The 17985-nt window shown below is 42.9% G+C and overlaps 1 protein-coding gene across 5 annotated transcripts in view; it reads left to right on the top strand.

Annotated features, from left to right (window-relative positions):
* ubtfl (upstream binding transcription factor, like) overlaps positions 1–14979 on the top strand; it is a 30107-nt gene extending 15128 nt beyond the window's left edge. For 4 of the 5 annotated variants that reach the window (XM_088643306.1, XM_088643305.1, XM_088643307.1 and 1 more), the window contains 15 exons: positions 1181–1245; positions 1907–2027; positions 2387–2497; positions 3334–3461; positions 4586–4727; positions 4994–5035; positions 6388–6501; positions 8223–8384; positions 9051–9161; positions 9333–9418; positions 9813–10002; positions 10525–10572; positions 12167–12301; positions 13539–13640; positions 14589–14979. In XM_088643306.1, the coding sequence (XP_088499432.1) occupies positions 1181–1245; positions 1907–2027; positions 2387–2497; positions 3334–3461; positions 4586–4727; positions 4994–5035; positions 6388–6501; positions 8223–8384; positions 9051–9161; positions 9333–9418; positions 9813–10002; positions 10525–10572; positions 12167–12301; positions 13539–13640; positions 14589–14705 (1674 nt within the window). In that variant the 3' untranslated portion in view covers positions 14706–14979. The remainder of the gene's footprint in view (positions 1–1180; positions 1246–1906; positions 2028–2386; positions 2498–3333; positions 3462–4585; positions 4728–4993; positions 5036–6387; positions 6502–8222; positions 8385–9050; positions 9162–9332; positions 9419–9812; positions 10003–10524; positions 10573–12166; positions 12302–13538; positions 13641–14588) is intronic. The other variant, XM_088643308.1, reaches the window with a different exon arrangement.
* Positions 14980–17985: the final 3006 nt, after the last annotated feature.

Here is a 17985-nt window from a genome sequence, read left to right as displayed (position 1 = left end):
ATGTCTTAGACCTTGAACATCGTTCCTCGTGGTGATGACGTGTGTTTTATAGTGTGGTGCCCATGCACTGTGCTAAATCTCACCTGTTTGTGTGTAGAAGGCAATGTGTACCCCACACAGGTCTTCAATGTACCTTAGAGTATTTCACATTGACCATGTCATTTCACATTGACACCCTTCTGTTTAACACCTAAACTCCTAAAATATGTAATTACCTGGACGTCCTGTAGAATACTCTGTGCTTGAGCCTATAATGTTCTGCTGTTCCAGAAATATTCAACCTTGCAGTAGATCTGCAGGCAGTGTTGTATTGTATTATAATGTGTCGTTGCCCAAACGCAGGGGCCCAACCTGTTTTTACCTGTTTCCTTGTGACAGGGGAAGGTACAACCGAATTAGGTTTGTTTTATCCAGTCTGACATCCCCAGTAATATACTCTTTAATCCCATTAACATCACGTCATATGGCTTTTAAATAACCACTAATTGAATTCAGGGTCATAGTGACCCAGAGCCTATCCTGGGAGGCATTGAGAGCAAGGCGGAATACACCAGGGAGAGGATGCCAGTCCATCACAGACACAAACACACACACCCACAACCATGACCAATTTTCCCAGAATCCAGTTAACCCAGCTGTATATCTCTGGATAGTGTAAGGAAACCGGAGCACTGGAGAAAATCCATGCAAACACGGGAATAACGCAAACGCTGCATAGATAGCATCCCAGGTACTGAACCCAGGGCTCCATAGCTGCTAGGGAGCAATGCTAACACCTGCTCTGCCCTGCCTCTCACCCCCATTAAGGTAAGATCACTTTATTAGCCACATACAATTTCTTGCATTAGGAATTTGTCTTTTAACATACCCCAGCTTGCTCTCCATGAGACACACAGGCACACCGACGGGGAAAGAGAAGCCTGGGGTCAGAGCGCAGGGTCAGCCATTTATATGGCGCCCCTGGAGCAGTTGGGGTTAAGGGCCTTGCTCAGGGGCCCAACGGAGTAGGATTCCTCTGCCGGCTGTGGGATTTGAACCGGCAGCCTTCCAGCCACAGGTGTAGATCCTTAGCCACAGTGCCACCGCTCTGCCCCATTGTTTTAATTTTCCTGTTGGCCTATAAACAGCATCATAAATCGCAATTCCTGCACATGGACTAATTGTTTGTCCTTGCTCACAGCTGAAGTACATGCAGGACTTCCAGGAGGAGAAGGAGTCATTTAAGAAGAACATGGCTCGGTTCAAGTAAGTGGCTTTGTTTTGTTAGTGGTCTTTCTGCTCTTGAAATGTCAAACAGACAACAGTTCAGATTAGCAGGAGTCATCTGAGTTTACCCTTATTGCCTCTGCCTGTAAGTCACAGCTGTTAGATGGGGCCATACTGTTCATTTACCGAAAGTTTATATTTTTATGTTATCCAAGTTGATATTGTAGAATTTCCAGTTTAATGTCTGAATGTTTTTAGCTTAAATCATGTTTCATAATAATGCAGACACAACCTTGGATTCTTCTCAAAAGTAGTGTAATGTCTGTGTTTCTTGGACAGTTTGTAGTGTATTAGCACCTACTGTCCGTACTTTATCACCATACTTCTGTCACCAGTTTCACAGATATACACAGGCACAATTCAGTGTAGGCTATAATCCCCTTTCTCTTACGTGTGAGAAGCATGTTAAGATGTAAAGTTCTTACAAAGTCGAGTAAGTAAAGTAGATTTATTGAATTATATACATTCCTTGTAATCAAAACCTTCAGGATGACATTGCCACACTCACTCAGTTACCTCTGTGTGGCTTTGTTAAAATTTTGAACACCTGGGCTCTATGTCTGTTTTTCAAGGAAGAACATTAAACAATCACGAAGGTCTTCGTTCATGTTTCTGTTTCATGTGACCGCGTCCTTTCCAGGGAGGAGCATCCTGACCTCATCCAGGAGAGGAAGAAGTCGGACATCCCGGAAAAGCCCAAGACCCCCCAGCAGCTCTGGTACAACCATGAGAAGAAGACGTACATGAAGCTACACCCAGATGTGAGTGGCACTGTTTATGGGGAGGAGGTTGCGTTTGGCCACAGGATGATGCAAGCACTTTCCTAGTAAGATCCTTACAAGGAAAAGTAGACTAAAAATGGGCTACGTGTGGAACCGTAACCGATGCATCACAGTACACAGCAAAATTAAAAGCTATGGAAAGAAATTGGAGTGCTTATTTTCTTGAGAACAGCAGGGATGGAGACATGATCCTTTACACAGCAGTTTGAGTCATGACGCCCAGTCGTTTAGAGCACAGCTCAGGAAGCTGATGTGGAGTTCGGCGTGAATGGAGGGGTAAACTGCTCTGAGTGTGGCCCCTTCTTCACTTCCTCCTCTTGCCTGTCGTCCTCTTCCAGGTGAGTCAGAAGGAGCTGAAGGAGGCCCTGCGCAGACAGTGGTCTCAGCTGTCTGACAAAAAGCGCCTCAAGTGGATCAGCAAGGCCCTGGAGTTACAGAAGGACTATGAGGTGAGGGGTCCAGGTGTTGAGAACGAGGGGACCAGGAAATGGAGGAACGTCTGAGTACACTGGTTGTTCAGCAATCTGTGCTCTCTGGGGTTGACTGTTACAAATCATATTTGATTGCTTGCTTGTTGAGGTAAAATTATTCAAATTTAAAACGTCGTTACAGGTTTTAGCACACTCTCTATTTAACACAATTCTGCCCAAGACAGTCTGGTCCGGCTGCATTTGAGAGGCAGAACTGTGCTGTCTGACCTGCCCTGGTCAGTGGTCTGTAAACCCTGGTCCTGGAGGCCTCTCCATTCCAATTTGTTTTAATCAATTAAGCAAGTAGTGTTTCAGTGAAGGGAATACTAGTACTGAAGGATATTCTGATTTTTGTTCTACATGTTTATGTGCATAAGTAAATTAGCCAAGATCCACGCCCTAATCTATTAAGTAATCTATCACCCCTATAATCAATTAAGTAATCTAAATTACTTAACTGAACACACTATCTGTTTAACGTATCATTGGCAAATTGTTCTAGGCCTTGAGAAAATGAAGGCTGTTTATTGTAGCTGCTGGACTGCATCTCTCCAGGTCTCTACATTACAGTTCTGCCTCAGCCAGACTGCCCTGCTCAGCTACAGCTGGAAGAGGCCAATGGGAAACATGGTATAATTAGAACCTTGGTTTGGCAACAATAGAATTAACTATTATCAAACACGTATTGCAAACTGTTGCAGACAGGAAAATAATATTTTGCCTTGAGCATCTGCGGGGCCTGGTACAGAGGTGTAGGAATGGGGAAATATCAGATCAGTGGTAGCTGTGTGAATGTGCTGGCTCTCTCCGTGCAGGACAGAATGAAGGCCTACCTTGAGGCACACCCTGAATGTAACGCGGAGGAGCATGTCAAGTCAGTCCTTACAAAGGCAGAGCGCCAACTCAAGGACAAGTTTGATGGTCGGCCCACTAAACCGCCCCCGTACGTACACTGTCGCCTTGACCTCAGCCGTCCCAGCTCGCTGTGATGTTTTACAGAAGGAAAATTGAAGTCTGTAAAAGACTGAAGACTGAAGTCGTTTCTTGTTGTATTTCACTACCAACCCCAGTGTATTATTTGCAGTTCTGTTTTTAACAAGCCCGGTCGGTGCTTTAGTATTTATGGATTTTCTTCAAGACATATTCCATTTATTTATTTCAAGAACATAGAAACGGGTACAACTAAGGGGTGACCATTCAGTCAATCTAGTCTGTTTGGCATGATGTTCTCCTGCTGTTTCTTGTAATAATCCAGAAAAGCAGCTTCAAAAACATACTTTCTGTTTTTTGTGCTTTTATTTATATTTCTCAGCTTCTTTTTGATTCTTCTCTGTGTGTCCGAATTTTCAGTTTGACTCCTGCGGGTTCTAGATTAATAAAGCTATTATTTACTGCATTTAATTCCATAAAAGTAAAATGTTTTTCCAATTCTGTTATTATTTTGCTGTTGTGAATGTGTTTCTGTTTTAGCATCACTCCTGCTCCTGCTTTACTCTTTCACCCATTTGCTGTTCTTCACTGTCATCATTGCCTGTCTCACTGTTCACAAACACCAGCAAGCCTTTTAGTGTGGTCGTATAAAAGCTACAAAACCCCCCAAAAAAACAAAAAGTGAGCACTGATGTTTTTTTATTTTTTTTAGTGTGGTGGTGTTGTTTAAAATTATGGATAAATTGAAAAACACTTTGTGATTCCTTCCTTCTAAGTTTGCTGATTCCTTATGTCATGAACTTCTAGACCTGAGGTGGAAGTCAATCAGGTGTCTGGTTCAGATTACTTGATAAAACAAGACTCCAAGACGGGAGCTTTGAGGCTCAGGTCTCAGAAGTTGTATTGAAGCAGTGTGTTACTTTCTGAATTGCTTGTCTCTTGTGAATTGCTTTTGTAGTTCATGTATATCCCTCTTCCATGGTAAGATGGATAGCAATCCAAAACATGGTTCATGTTTAAAGAGTAAATTGATGATTTTGTCCATATTGTCTGGCAATGTGCCCTTCACGGTTACTGCACACTGCCAGTGTGTTTCGGCAGAAAGCAGGAAGGACTGATTCTACCTGCTACCTGCAGGAATGGCTACTCCCTGTACTGCGCGGAGCTGATGGTCAATATGAAGGATGTCCCCAGCACAGAGCGCATGGTGTTGTGCAGCAAGCGGTGGAAAACGATGAGCCAGAGGGAGAAGGACATGTTCCAGAAGCGCTGCGAGCAGGTCAGAGGTTGCGGGCAGGGTGCTCTTGAAGTGGGATCTAGAAGATTGTAGAGTCTAGATCAACAGGTCTGGAGGTAGACCTGTTCTGATGGGTCTGTCCTGAACAGATCTTCTGTTATTTCAAGAGGCAGCAACAGGAATACATATATTACAGGTGTCATAGCTGCCCCTGTGAGTGACAGTTAAAATGGTGATTCCAGTTTATCTAAAAAAAAATATTGCTTGTCATTTTGTTAATCTTGTGTTGTTCTTTTGTTACATTTCAGAAAAAGAAGCAGTATGAGATCGACCTTCAGAGGTTTTTAGAGGTGTGTGATTTCTGATGGCACACTGGGTTCCCTGCGTGTGTATCAATAGTGTCTGGTGTCTTTACTGCTGGGCTACACAACTCCAGAGCTGGAGGGCTACAGTATCTTCAATTCTACATCAGCTCTAATTCACTTAATTATTGGCTTAACATGACTTATTCAACACCTATCCCAGGTCTTCAGCTACTAAAGGTCTTAAGGCACTCCAGGACTGCAGTTGTGTAACCCTGGTCTGCAAGGTGGATGCTTTTCTAGTTAATTGCAGTGTGTATGTTGTTAAGCCATTGTTTCACATTCATGGTCTATGTGTGATGTGTGCTGTGTAAGCAGACCTGTTTTCCTCATCTGTTTACAAATTGCACTGTGTTTAAGTATCAGGTTATCTTAAAAGAATATGGATAATTTTTGGGAAGGTGTTATAAAGCTTTAAAGGAGTAAATAGTAGAAGAAACAGCATTGGTGTTGAAAATTTATTAACAAGGTTTTAAAATTTGTAATCAAATTTTTTTTATTTTAAAAGCTTATTTTGGTATAGAAAAAGTGCAGTAAATGTCATGTTGGAGGAGAAATTATTGGAAATGTTCCTGGTTAGTGTATTCACTGTGTGTTGTCCCAGCTGCTCACAGTGCTGGCTGTAGTGCGGTGTGTCTGCGCAGTCGTGTTGTCTCAGCTGCTGACAGCGCTGGGTATGGTGTGTGTCTGCGTAGTCATGTTGTCCCAGCTGCTCACAGTGCTGGATGTAGTGTGGTGTGTGTCTGCGCAGTTGTGTTGTCTCAGCTGCTCACAGTGCTGGGTATATTGTTTGTCTGCGCAGTCGTGTTGTCCCAGAGGATCACAGTGCTGGCTGTAGTGTTGTGTGTGTCTGCACAGTTGTGTTGTCCCAGCTGCTCAAAGTGCTGGGTGTAGTGTGGTGTGTGTCTGCGCAGTCATGTTGTCCCAGCTGCTCAAAGTGCTGGGTGTAGTGTGGTGTGTGTCTGCGCAGTCATGTTGTCCCAGCTGCTCAAAGTGCTGGGTGTAGTGTGGTGTGTGTCTGCGCAGTCATGTTGTCCCAGCTGCTCAAAGTGCTGGGTGTAGTGTGGTGTGTGTCTGCGCAGTCATGTTGTCCCAGCTGCTCAAAGTGCTGGGTGTAGTGTGGTGTGTGTCTGCGCAGTCATGTTGTCCCAGCTGCTCAAAGTGCTGGGTGTAGTGTGGTGTGTGTCTGCACAGTCATGTTGTCCCAGCTGCTCACAGTGCTCGGTGTAGTGTGGTGTCTGCGCAGTCGTATTGTTACAGCTGCTCACAGTGCTGGTTGCAGTGTGGTGTGTATCTGTGCAGTCGTGTTGTCTCAGCTGCTCACAGTGCTGTATTTTCAGAGCCTGCCAGAAGAGGAGCGAGACAGGGTTCTCACAGAGGAGAAGCTGGGAGGGAGCCGACTAGGGGTGGGGAATGCCGGGAGCCCTCACCGGGCCAAATCCCCTTCAGGCAAGGTGAGATACTGCCAATGTCCAACTGAGTGTTTACTGTATTTCAGTGGCTTTGGAAATATTAGATCAGTCTTAATCTGTGTCTAATAGTCATTCTTCTGTTCCACCTTTAACTTAGATGGTCTAAAGGTTAGAAGGAGAGAGCCATTAATGTCTAGTTCTTACTCTTGTTTACTGAAATAATTGTGATTTTTTGTTCCAGAGGAATTTTATAATAATAATTGCTTACACTTATATAGCGCTTTTCTGGACACTCCACTGAAAGCGCTTTACAGGTAATGGGGATTCCCCTCCACCACCACCACCAATGTGCAGCCCCACCTGGATGATGTGATGGCAGCCATAGTGCGCCAGAACGCTCACCATACATCAGTGGGGAGGAGAGCAGAGTAAGGAAGCCAATTCATAGATGGGGATTATTAGGAGGCCATGATTGGTAAGGGCCAATGGGAAATTTGGCCAGGACACCGGGGTTACACCCCTACTCTTTTCGACAAACACCCTGGGATTTTTCATGACCACAGTCCTCAGGACCTTGGTTTTATGTCTCATCCGAAGGACAGTGCCTGTTTACAGTATAGTGTCCCCGTCACTATCCTGGAGCATTAGGACCCACATGGGCTGCAGGGTGAGTGCCCCCTACTGGCCCCACTAATAGCTCTTCCAGCAGCAACCTTAGTTTTTCCCAGGAGGTCTCCCATCCAGGTACTGAAAAGGCTCACACCTGCTTAGCTTCAGTGGGTTGCCAGTTGTGAGTTGCAGAGTGATATGGCTGCTGACCGTATAATTTGGTCTTTTATGGTGTCTGTTATGATTTGGTGTTTGGTGTAATTCATTTAAACTGTTAAGTTCAACACCAATAGCCTGGAGCACAGAACTTCATAGATCATGTATTTTGTTGTCATGTTAGGGCACTTGGCGAATGATTGGGTTAGAATTAAGTGCAGAAATTGTTGTCATTGTGCTTTACACTTCACAATGAGCTGCATTAGCTGCACCCAGTTATTGTAGTATGCTCACACCTCACAGAATGAATTTTCAATGCTCCATTTAAGAAACAAAAGTAAAAAGAATATTAAGAAATTCCTCATTATGAAATATACATTAGTAAAATGTGTCATGATTTTTATTTCCAGGTTAAAAGCACTCTGCTAATGAGAGGTAACTCTGCTAACTGCTAGTAGGATTGTAAAATTGCTAATTGTTTCAGTGTTACCCCTTTTGCATTTTTAGCTCTTTTGACCCATAATGTCTGAAACTAAAGCTGCAATTCAAAGTGTCAAAAATGTCAAGGCAAGGTGTCCTCATGGATTAAGATTAGAAGGGGAGTGGAGGCCACTGAGCTACCTGTGGCTGATATTGGTCACAGCCTGAGCATGTTGTCCACTGAACATTCCTGCAAGACAAAGATAAGATTAGAGCGTCTGCACAGTCCAATTGTAGAGACCACCACATTATTCTGTTTCTTTATATAAGTGTTTTAAAGTGTCTATTGTGTGTATTGGAGCTTTTACAGATAATACAGGAACACACCTCTCGTTACATTGACACCATTTCTCTGGTGAGCAGCCCAGGCATTATAAGATAATAATATACTAAAAAAAAAACAGATATTGCCTTCCTTAGAAGAACCTTCCCTGCTCAGACAGAAGTTCAGAAAATGTGAAGAAAGGTTCCAGATCCTTCCCAGGGAGTTGACCTGCATGCTGTGTGTTCTGTGCCAGGAGAGGTACCGTGAGGCGGACAATGTGCCAGACCAGCGGGTACAGAGCCTGGTGAAGGACAAACATGATGGCAAGAAAAGGGTGCGGTTACCAGAGACGCCAAAGACGGCCGAGGAGATGTGGCAGCAGAGTGTCATCGGAGACTATCTCGCCAAGTACAGGGTGAGACTATGGGAGTGAAATACAGTGGTGTGTAATTTAGTCTTTATACAACCAATTTATTTAACCAGAGTATATTGGCTTCACCAACATGATTGGGTAGCTTGTTCCACACTCCCACAACCCTTTGTGTAAAGACGTTTCTTGTAGTTTCAAGATGCACATGTCTGTATTGACTCCGCACATCCCATTGATGCTGATCTTCCCACCATGCCTTCTCCTGCGCAGTTATACTGAGGGGATGTCGATTGATCGCTCTGTGTTGATCCACCTTTTAGACCAATAGCTTTGTCCATGAACGTGGCTCCTAAGCATCAACTCATTTCTGTGGCTGAAAATGCAAATGGGGCAAGAAATCTTATGGAATTGGAAAGGAAATTAGATGTGCTTGTTGGGTGTTTTCATGGTGAAACTTGTGGCTTTGGTGGGGAGACTCATTGGTGTTAATGAGTCCACAATTAGGACAATACAAAAGAGCAGAGCTGTAATGATGGCTTGTTTTGCTGATGGTTGGTGGGTTTGTGCTAGAAAATCATATTTTTGTTCAAATACATCACAGGATCTGCGGTTCCCTGTGTCCCCCAGGGTTTTTCAAAAACCTTATAGTTGGTTAGAGATCCCAGGTCTTGTGCTGTGGCAGTCTGATTTGCATTCATGTTCCTCCTGCAGAATGACAGGAAGAAGGCACAGAATGCCATGGAATCTACCTGGAAAGCCATGGAGAAGAAGGAGAAGATCCCTTGGATTAAGAAGGCAGCTGAAGACCAGAAGAGATACGAGGTATATCAGTATGTTGGGGGTCTACGTTACCCCATGACACAGTGACATATTTTTACTTGGTTCCTGTTCCTACTTTGTTCAGTGTGACATAGAAGATAGGTTGAATAGCTTGTTTCTTAATAGTGTTTTCATCTTGTGTGTGTGTCTGACAACTGTGTCTCATCCCTGCAGAGAGAGCTGGTGGAGATGAGGACGCCACAGTCTGCTCAGGCCCAGAGAAAACCGAAATTTGATGGAGAGCCCAAGAAACCACCTGTGTGAGTGAGAATTTCCAGAAATGTACACACACACGAAGGCACTCAAGTATACACTGTTACAACTTTAAAAAGACAAGCTGGTTCACCATCGACGACAAAGGTTTTCCCTTTTCTGTTTATCATCTTTACGGTTTACCGTGGGTCATTATTGCCAGTCAATAAGACTGTCTGGATTGTAACACAGATCATGGAAGCAATTCTAGTTTTCTCTCTGAATGTCGAAGACTGAAGAGGTCCAGCTGTGTTATAATCTGTGATACTCTGCAGCATTTTATTTAAACATTCCTTTGTTTCTCTGTACTCCACAACTTTTCCCTTCCTCTTCTCTTGTCCTGTCTTTTTTTCTGCACCTTTTTTCACTTTTGACTCCTGTTTTTCCCTCTCTGTCTCTCAGGAGTGGGTATCAGATGTTCTCACAGGAGCTCCTGACCAATGGAGAGCTGAACCACTTCAGCCTCAAGGAGCGGATGGTGGAGATTGGGAAGCGCTGGCAGAAGCTAAGCCAGAGCCAGAAAGACAAGTATAAGAAACTGGTGGAGAGTCAGCAAGTGGAGTACAAGGCTGAGCTCGAGGCCTGGGTCAAGGTAAAGGGGGGTGGAAGAAATGGAGCAGGGGAAGAGGCTCAAAGGGGGAGAGACTTGAGAAAAAAAGAAGGAACATGGTGGGAATGGAGAGGGAAGAGGAGATACAAGAATAGAAAGAGATGGAGTAAGAGGGGGAGCAGGGAGAATGAAGGAGGAAGCAGAAAACAATAGTCGGCTACTTACGGGTAGCGTTTTGCAGGGTTTGCCATTTTTTTTCAAAAATAGCTTAATTTATTCTGATAATGCCATTTTAACAATGTGAATTCCTCTCATTTTAAAAACTAGAAAAATATGGGGTGTTTTTGAGGTTGGTATTTCATGAGCTGCAGTAATGAAACCCATAGAATGCCATTCATGAGACTTTTTCATTGGTGCATCATTTCTCTTTGTTCATGATGTAATTTCCTGGTCACAGTCACACAAAGGGCTGGTTTTCAGTGGTGTGGGTGCACCACTGGAGCTGCTCTAACTTTGGAGGGAACAACTGCCTCTAAAGTGCTGTCTTGCTCTGTTCTGTTTCAGTCTCTCACGCCTCAGGAACGAGCGGTTTATAAGGAGTTCACTTCAACGGTGAGTACTGATTCATTGACTGTTTGCACGTCTGTGCATTTTATTCTTATATGCGCACAAGCATGTTTGCGAGTATTGTGTTGTTCTTAATTTCATCATGGTTCTTCCTGCATTTCTCAGTGGCACAGTGCTGGGTAAATTGATCGAGAGGTTATGTGGGGAAACAGAAAAGGTAAATGATGGAATAATGTCTTGTGGTGGCATGAACAATGCATTATCTACTATTTGTAAATGCATTTAAATTAATATTGTAAACATAATAATGATGACCATGACCTGTAGTACAAAATATATTTTCCTTTGGAATAGGTGGGCTAAATTAAATTTCATCCCTCACTCTGGAGAGCAACAGTCAATTCCATCCGAGTTTTTAATTAAACTGAACCAGTTCTTGCTTAGTGACATAACTTTGTAACATAGTGTGTAGGTCTCTGGGCTCAGATCTGCTGTAGACAGTACAGTTGTACCTTGAGTGAGGTACTGTATCACAGTTGTTCCACCAAGCTATGGGGACTAGCAATCCTGGGAGATTATCCCTGGACCGGCGTCCTGTCCAGGAGGGGAGTCACATTCTTTCTCATCTGTTTCCCACCACAGAAACCAGGAAAGGCTCCGGCCCAATGAGCAGATACAGATACAGATATAGATACTTCCTAAAACTTGCTGTTGAACCACCATCACTAGTTTTATCTGGTGTCCTAAATGACTCCAATGCAAGAGAGGCTGTGAAATTGCAGAATGAATACTTGTTCTATTGGTTTACATTTTGCTTTGCTAATTGTAAAAGAGGTTAAACACTTGTGAAAGATGCTTCACTGTAAATATATTTACCTTTGCTTTCTGTATTTCGAAGTCATCAGACAAAGAGCTGAGGGACTTAAACCCGATAGCTTTACTTTGTGTATTTTTGCACAGGATGCTATTCTGAATAGATTTATCATATACAAATTGAGGAAATTTGTTTAATTTGAAACGCAGGTTTAAACAAATTTAAAAACATGTTTTGGGAAAATGAAACATTAGTTTTTTAATGCGGTTACCTTGTAATATTTTAAAGAATAGCGACATCTGTTGGTGAATTGAAGAATTTCTGGTTTCTTGCTGTTGGAATCAAATCTCTGAACAGGATTATGTTCAGGGTTTTGTTAGGTGATGTCTTACATGAATACAGTCATGTTCTACAGGTACCTCATGGGTACTGTTTTATCTCTTCTGTGGTAATATTTAGCAGTGTTCGTTATATTTATAGCATGTGTTCATTTGTTTAATGATGTTTCCCCTTTAAGTTCGTACTATGTCAAGTGAAATGCATGGATCTGCCTGTAGAAGAAGCCATGAAACAGTTGTAGGTGTGGTGGCAGTTCCTGGTTTTGCCCAGACTTTTAAAATACTGCTGGACTTTCAGGAAGCATAGAGTGGTTCAAATAGCTTTTTTACATTATTTTGATGCAAAAGAGTGTAATGAAGGTACTTGAATGCTGAAGCCTGCGGGCTTGTTTGCGTCGCAACACCCCGCTAACCCGAAGGGCTGGGGCTCGCCGGGACCAGGTTCTCTTCTCTAACTCTGCCCCCTCTTCCCTCGGTTTCCCTGCAGAAACGGCGCAGCTCATCCAAAGCGGGAGGCCCGGGGGCGAAGGTGCGCGTGCCGGGGAAGGGGAAGGCGGTAGGTGCCAGTGCCAGAGGACTGGGGGCCGGGGGGGGCAGGAGAGCGCTGGCATACAGGTCACAGGTAACGCCCGCTCGCGTCGCCGGGGGGGACTTGGGAATGTGTGTGTGTGTGGGTGAGTGAGGGGGGGTTTCCAGCTCTCCCCCAGCGCTGGCTGTGGGGGGCATTCTGTGAGCTTTGTTCCTGTATAATTTTGGAGAGAACAGGTTTCTCACACAATAGCAGTCTTATCTATTTTACATGTCTTACGTGATTTAAGTATTCCCTTTTATACTTTGTGTACCTAATAAAGAGGAACAGGCTGGTGTGTTTGCCCGGGCGTTCTCGGTGAATACCCCTCTAGGCTCGGACTGTCTGGCGCTGAAGTGGGACTTTCGGTGCTTAATGACGGCCTCGTGTCACTTAGACGGACGCTTCTCATCAGTGTATCTAAAGCCCTTTGGGATCCTTTGGCCTGAAAAGTGCTATGTAAATGGAAGGATTTATTTTCTAAATTGAAGTGTACACCCTGCCAACGCCTCCTGAGCATTACAAGATAAAAATACCATTGCTGAGCATTGTGGGTCCTATTCTTATTCCTGCATCTCTGCATTGTGTGGACAACATGAGAAAATATGCCCACAAAGAGGGTAACATTTTTTACAGCCAATGTGGGGATACCCCACAATGCTAATAAGTCTTTTTTATCAAACATTTTTTAATTTAAATCTGCCACATCCATTTTCACATAATGTCGAACTTCTTTTCAGTGGAATATGGAATAAAAGTCAAAGGGAAAGAAAGGAATATGTGAGCATGTATGAGAGTGTGTTCTGAATGTGTCATGTATAAATACGTACAGTAATACCCCCTATATGTTGATTCTTTATCTCTTGATTTGCAAATGTATCGCTTCTGTAGTATACTGAACCAAGATTTGGTTTCCACCACCCAAAGATTTGCAAATTCTTCTGACCAAATCGTAAGGCAGAAATTGGCGCAGATGACAAACACATGGAAGTGCTTTTACCTGTTTTTAGTGCATTAAGAGTTTTGCATGAAGCAATGGTGGAAAGCGTCCGTTTGCACCTGCACTGCACAGATAACTGTGAACGTGTAGACTGTTTCCGGGTCCCAGACACCCCCCTTTTTACATCAGTCTTGGAGGGGAAAATTGATTTGTTATGTGGTGTTTACATGGTGCACTTCTTTAGAAGGTACACCAGGATACAATTGTATATGAGTAAGCTGTCTGAATCCATAGCCAGTGACTTGTCTGCGTGTGAGAGCATGGGGAGATAACCAAGGCTGTCTCCACCAGGAAACTTCAGACTCGGAGGAAGAGGAGAAGACGGACTCCTCTGACTCAGAAGAGGAGGAGGAAACGTCCGGCAGCTCAGAGAGCGAAGAGGATGAAGAGGAGGTAAGAGAGTGGTGATGCTGTGACTTGAGAATCACTTTCAGATTGTAGCATAGTAAGCGACAGAAGAAAGCAGTTCTACATTCTTTTTATCAAATCCTTAAAATCACATAGTCGTATGTTACTAGTGTTGTTTTAAAAGGGGTTGTCATATGTATGTCGTGATCAGACATCCATTGCTGTAAAAAATTAATACTTATAAAACATTGAGCTAAGTCAAAACTGTAACATCAGTGCTACAGGCTTTAAGTTTCGTTTAAACATTTCTTGTTTTCCCAAATTACCCCTTAAAGATACAGATCGATTTAAAACCTAAGAGCAGCTATTCAATCGCAGTGTTGTAGCTTTTTAACATTTGTCATTTCAATGAATGTAGTGTGCCCCAGATGAAACGTTAAGGATAACGGGTCGATGCCACTGATATGGCAGGAGCAGAGAGATTAAGAAATGAGAGCATTCTGTGAAACTGGAAGTGACACTAGCCAGTCATGTGCTGTGTACATTACAAATACAATCCAGTCCAAAGGAAGTCTTAGAAACACCAGGAGAAAAGGACTCACTCCTGCTGTTTTCAACATGTGACAGAACTCACATGTCCGAAGTCCTAAGTCTTCGTGGTGCACAGATGAGTTAGATCAAGCTGTACCAAAGGCCGGGTTTCATTTATAATTTTGAATGTTAGAAATTTTAACTTGGTGCATAAGAGGTCCATTAGAAGTCCAGGATTTCAGACCAGCTAGCATCGTATTGTTACATTTAAAATCACCACTGTTTTTACAACTCATATGAGTCCTAGATTAAGAATGTTTCATTAAGGACCAATAACCAACAATTTACTGTATAATTTCTTTTAAAAAATGAAATTGGTGCCCTCCTGGCTTAGGAATCCTGTTTAGCAGCGTGGTCCTGGGTGGGTCACATTTTCTTAACCACTTCCTCTCCCGGTTCCAGAATGAAGAAGATGAGGATGACGATGAGGATGAGGACGATGATGAAGATGAAGATGATCAATCAGAGGCAACCAGCAGCTCTTCCACAGAAGAGAGCAGCGATTCGGACTCTGACTAGTTCCACCCACAGTGGAGGGAGGCTGTGCAGGACACGCCCAAACCCCTCCTCTCCGTGGAGACAGCGCAAGCCTGATGGGAGGTGGCGGCACTGCCCACTGGACTGGCTACAGACTGAGGATTGGGGTCATGACCCCAGGGACATTTGTTCTGGATTGACTCCCTTTACGGAGCTGTGTTACATGTGTTTTTTTAATTACCTTTCTTATAGGTGTTTCTGAATTGTTGCGCGTTCCCTTTTTTATTACAAAAACATAAAGAGATGAAGCGTTCTAGTTTCCTGTTCTCGCATTTTTGTTTTAGCCATATGTATTTGTTGGAGGGGGGAGGGGGGGGGCTTACAGAATAAACCTCTCAATTCCCCTTTCAGGGCTGTTCTTATTAACATTACAGAGCTATTTCTATGTACTGGTAACATTGTTAGCAAAATGACTGCAGGAGTGAAAAGAAGAGAAATCTCACCATTTTCAAAACAGCGCTATCTGATTTTGAAGTAGGGTTCCCCAGTGAGGGGCAAGATAAGATGCTCATTTCTCAGTGTGTTCCAAAACCATACCTGGCAGCCATATCACCCTGCAACTAACAACTGGCAACCCACTGAAGCTAAGCAGGTGTGAGCCTGGTCAGTACCTGGATGTGAGACCTCCTGGGAAAAACTAAGGTTGCTGCTGGAAGAGGCGTTAGTGGGGCCAGCAGGGGGCGCTCACCCTGCGGCTCATGTGGGTCCTAATGCCCCCAGTGTAGTGACGGGGACACTATACTGTAAACAGGCGCCGTCCTTCGGATGAGATGTCAAACCGAGGTCCTGACTCTCTGTGGTCATTAAAAATCCCAGGGTGTTTCTCGAAAAGAGTAGGGGTGTAACCCCGGCATCCTGGCCAAATTTCCCCATCGGCCTTTACCAATCATGGCCTCCTAATAATCCCCATCTATGAATTGGCTTCATTACTCTGCTCTCCTCCCCACTGATAGCTGATGTGTGGTGAGCGTTCTGGTGCACTAGGGTTGCCGTTGCATCATCCAGGTGGATGCTGCACATTGGTGGTGGTGGAGGGGAGTCCCCATTACCTGTAAAGCGCTTTGAGTGGGGTGTCCAGAAAAAGCGCTAAATAAGTGTAAGCAATTATTATTATTATTATACCTGTAGCGCTATATAAGTGTAAGCAATTATTATTATTATTATTATTATTATTATTATTATTATACCTGTAAGTGGACACATGATGAACACTTGACAAATGATAGAGGATTGTTTTTGTTCTGTACACATTTAAAAGGTATTTATGTGGCGTCTGCATCCATTTAGTTTTCACTTGTTTTCTAGTGTCCATTTTACTGTTTTCTGAAGTACCCCCCTAGGCTAACTTAGTCCTCGTAAGACTAGATTCAGTTCTTTTGTGAGAGAAGGGCCATGAATGTTACTGATCAGTCTTCAGGCACAACTTGAGATGTGTTCCATTTATTTAATCTCTGTGAAATGGGAAGGTACTCATGAAATAAGCAGAACCTGTGCTAATATGGAGTAAGTTTTACAGGAGAGACCGGGTTTTCTTCATTTCATAAGTTTATATAGCACTTTACATGTACATTTAAGAGACTGCTTCCAAGATAGGTAAAACATTTAGTAAATGAGTTTACCCTTTAAGAGAACACAAGGTGAGCTCATCAGTGGAAGGCCTTCGAAACTTCAGGGGTTCAGAGAGGTTCATATACTGTACTAGACCCTCCTAAAACCATACCTCTGTGTTTCTGCTGAGCTCAGTTCTGTTTAGTTCTCAGTTCTAACTGTGCCAGGCTATAAAGCAGTATTGAACTTTTTATTTGGCTGAATTAGCAGCTTTTAAATCATGGAGACAATTTTGAAAAGCTCTAAAGCAAATCATCCGTGGCAGCAAGATAAGAGTGCGTTGGACTCAGTCACAAGTTTGTGTGCCCTTGCAAATGCTATTGCTGTTGCAGAAGTCAGAAAGTTAGATTTTATTACTTTCTTATAAATTGTTCAAACAGTTAATGTTTTTGAGTTTAATAATAAATATGCTTCATAGAGATTTGAAAATGATCAAACTAGATGCACAAAAATGTTTGGATTAATTGTTGAGCTCATTAAGTACAATTTGTTATTGACAGAAAACCAAGCTAAACTACAGCATTTGCTTGAGGATAATTTATAAATGGTGAATTTGTTACAGTGACAGCTGACAGTAACTGGAAAGATGTCACCTGTACTGGTACCATGTCTGCTGCTGGGTGTAGTGTTCACCCAGGTCTCTTCCTTTTTTAATTCCACCTGAGTGCTGTGATCTAAATGCCTTCAAGTGATACATGTTACAGTTTGTGAATTTTCATCATTTCCAACTGTTTGATGAAAATTTAAAAGCTGTAAAAAAACCACTGTAGGACTGAATGTGTGCTCTACAAGAACTGGAGCAGGGACAACAAGAAAGATATGTCTTTTAAGAATCCATCCTAGAGTACTGATACTCCTGGAGGCCTTCAGGCCAGTGGGGCTGCAGAGAACAGATATTTCTCAGTGGGAAACAGGCCGCTAAGAGCCCAGGTATAAAAAAAGCCAGAAGACCTGTAGGAAAAAGACTGTCGCTGCTTAAGAAGTTACAAATGAGAATTGCTATAATGATGAAAATGCTTAAGCAAAAATCATACAGCTTTCCTCATTTCTGCGCATAAGAACATTGTAAGATTACTGCAGTTTGGGATATATGACATGTATAGACAGGGAAATGGGAAATAAGGTACAGTAGGATATATAGACTAGGGGCCTGTCCTGGATCCTAGGAATGTAGCTGCCCTTCATTTCCAAACAGGGTTGGGTAACACTGGAGACATACCTGCCAATTCAGGTTAACCAATGACATTAGATTTTTCGCACTATCTAGTAATTTTTTAGTTTTATGTATTATGAAGTAGCTCAAGACGGTACCTGCGTCAATTTGCATAGGCTGCAAAGGAACAAGTAAAGGTTTATTCCATGCCGAAAAGTGAAGAAAGTGTTTTTATTTTCTTCTCTTTTCAGCGTGGAATAAACCTTTACTTGTTCGTTATTATGTGTTGAAGAAAGCAAATAAAAAGCTAAAATTAAGTGGCCAAAACAACTTGCTTAAACAAGAAACATATAGGGAGAAGGCAAGTACCGTAGCTTAAAAAAGGAATGGTAATGAAAACCTATTGTGAAGGAAACATCTTATTACATTGGAGACTTTTTTTTTTCAGTAAAGCATTAAAAGATGAAATGTCTCTCAAGATAATGGGAAACTTACGCAGAT

Source organism: Lepisosteus platostomus, chromosome 8 (assembly GCF_059453375.1).
Source record: "Lepisosteus platostomus isolate fLepPlt1 chromosome 8, fLepPlt1.hap1, whole genome shotgun sequence".
In the NCBI taxonomy this organism is placed as follows: Eukaryota; Metazoa; Chordata; class Actinopteri; order Semionotiformes; family Lepisosteidae; genus Lepisosteus; species Lepisosteus platostomus.
This window is presented reverse-complemented; position numbering and strand designations above follow the sequence as displayed.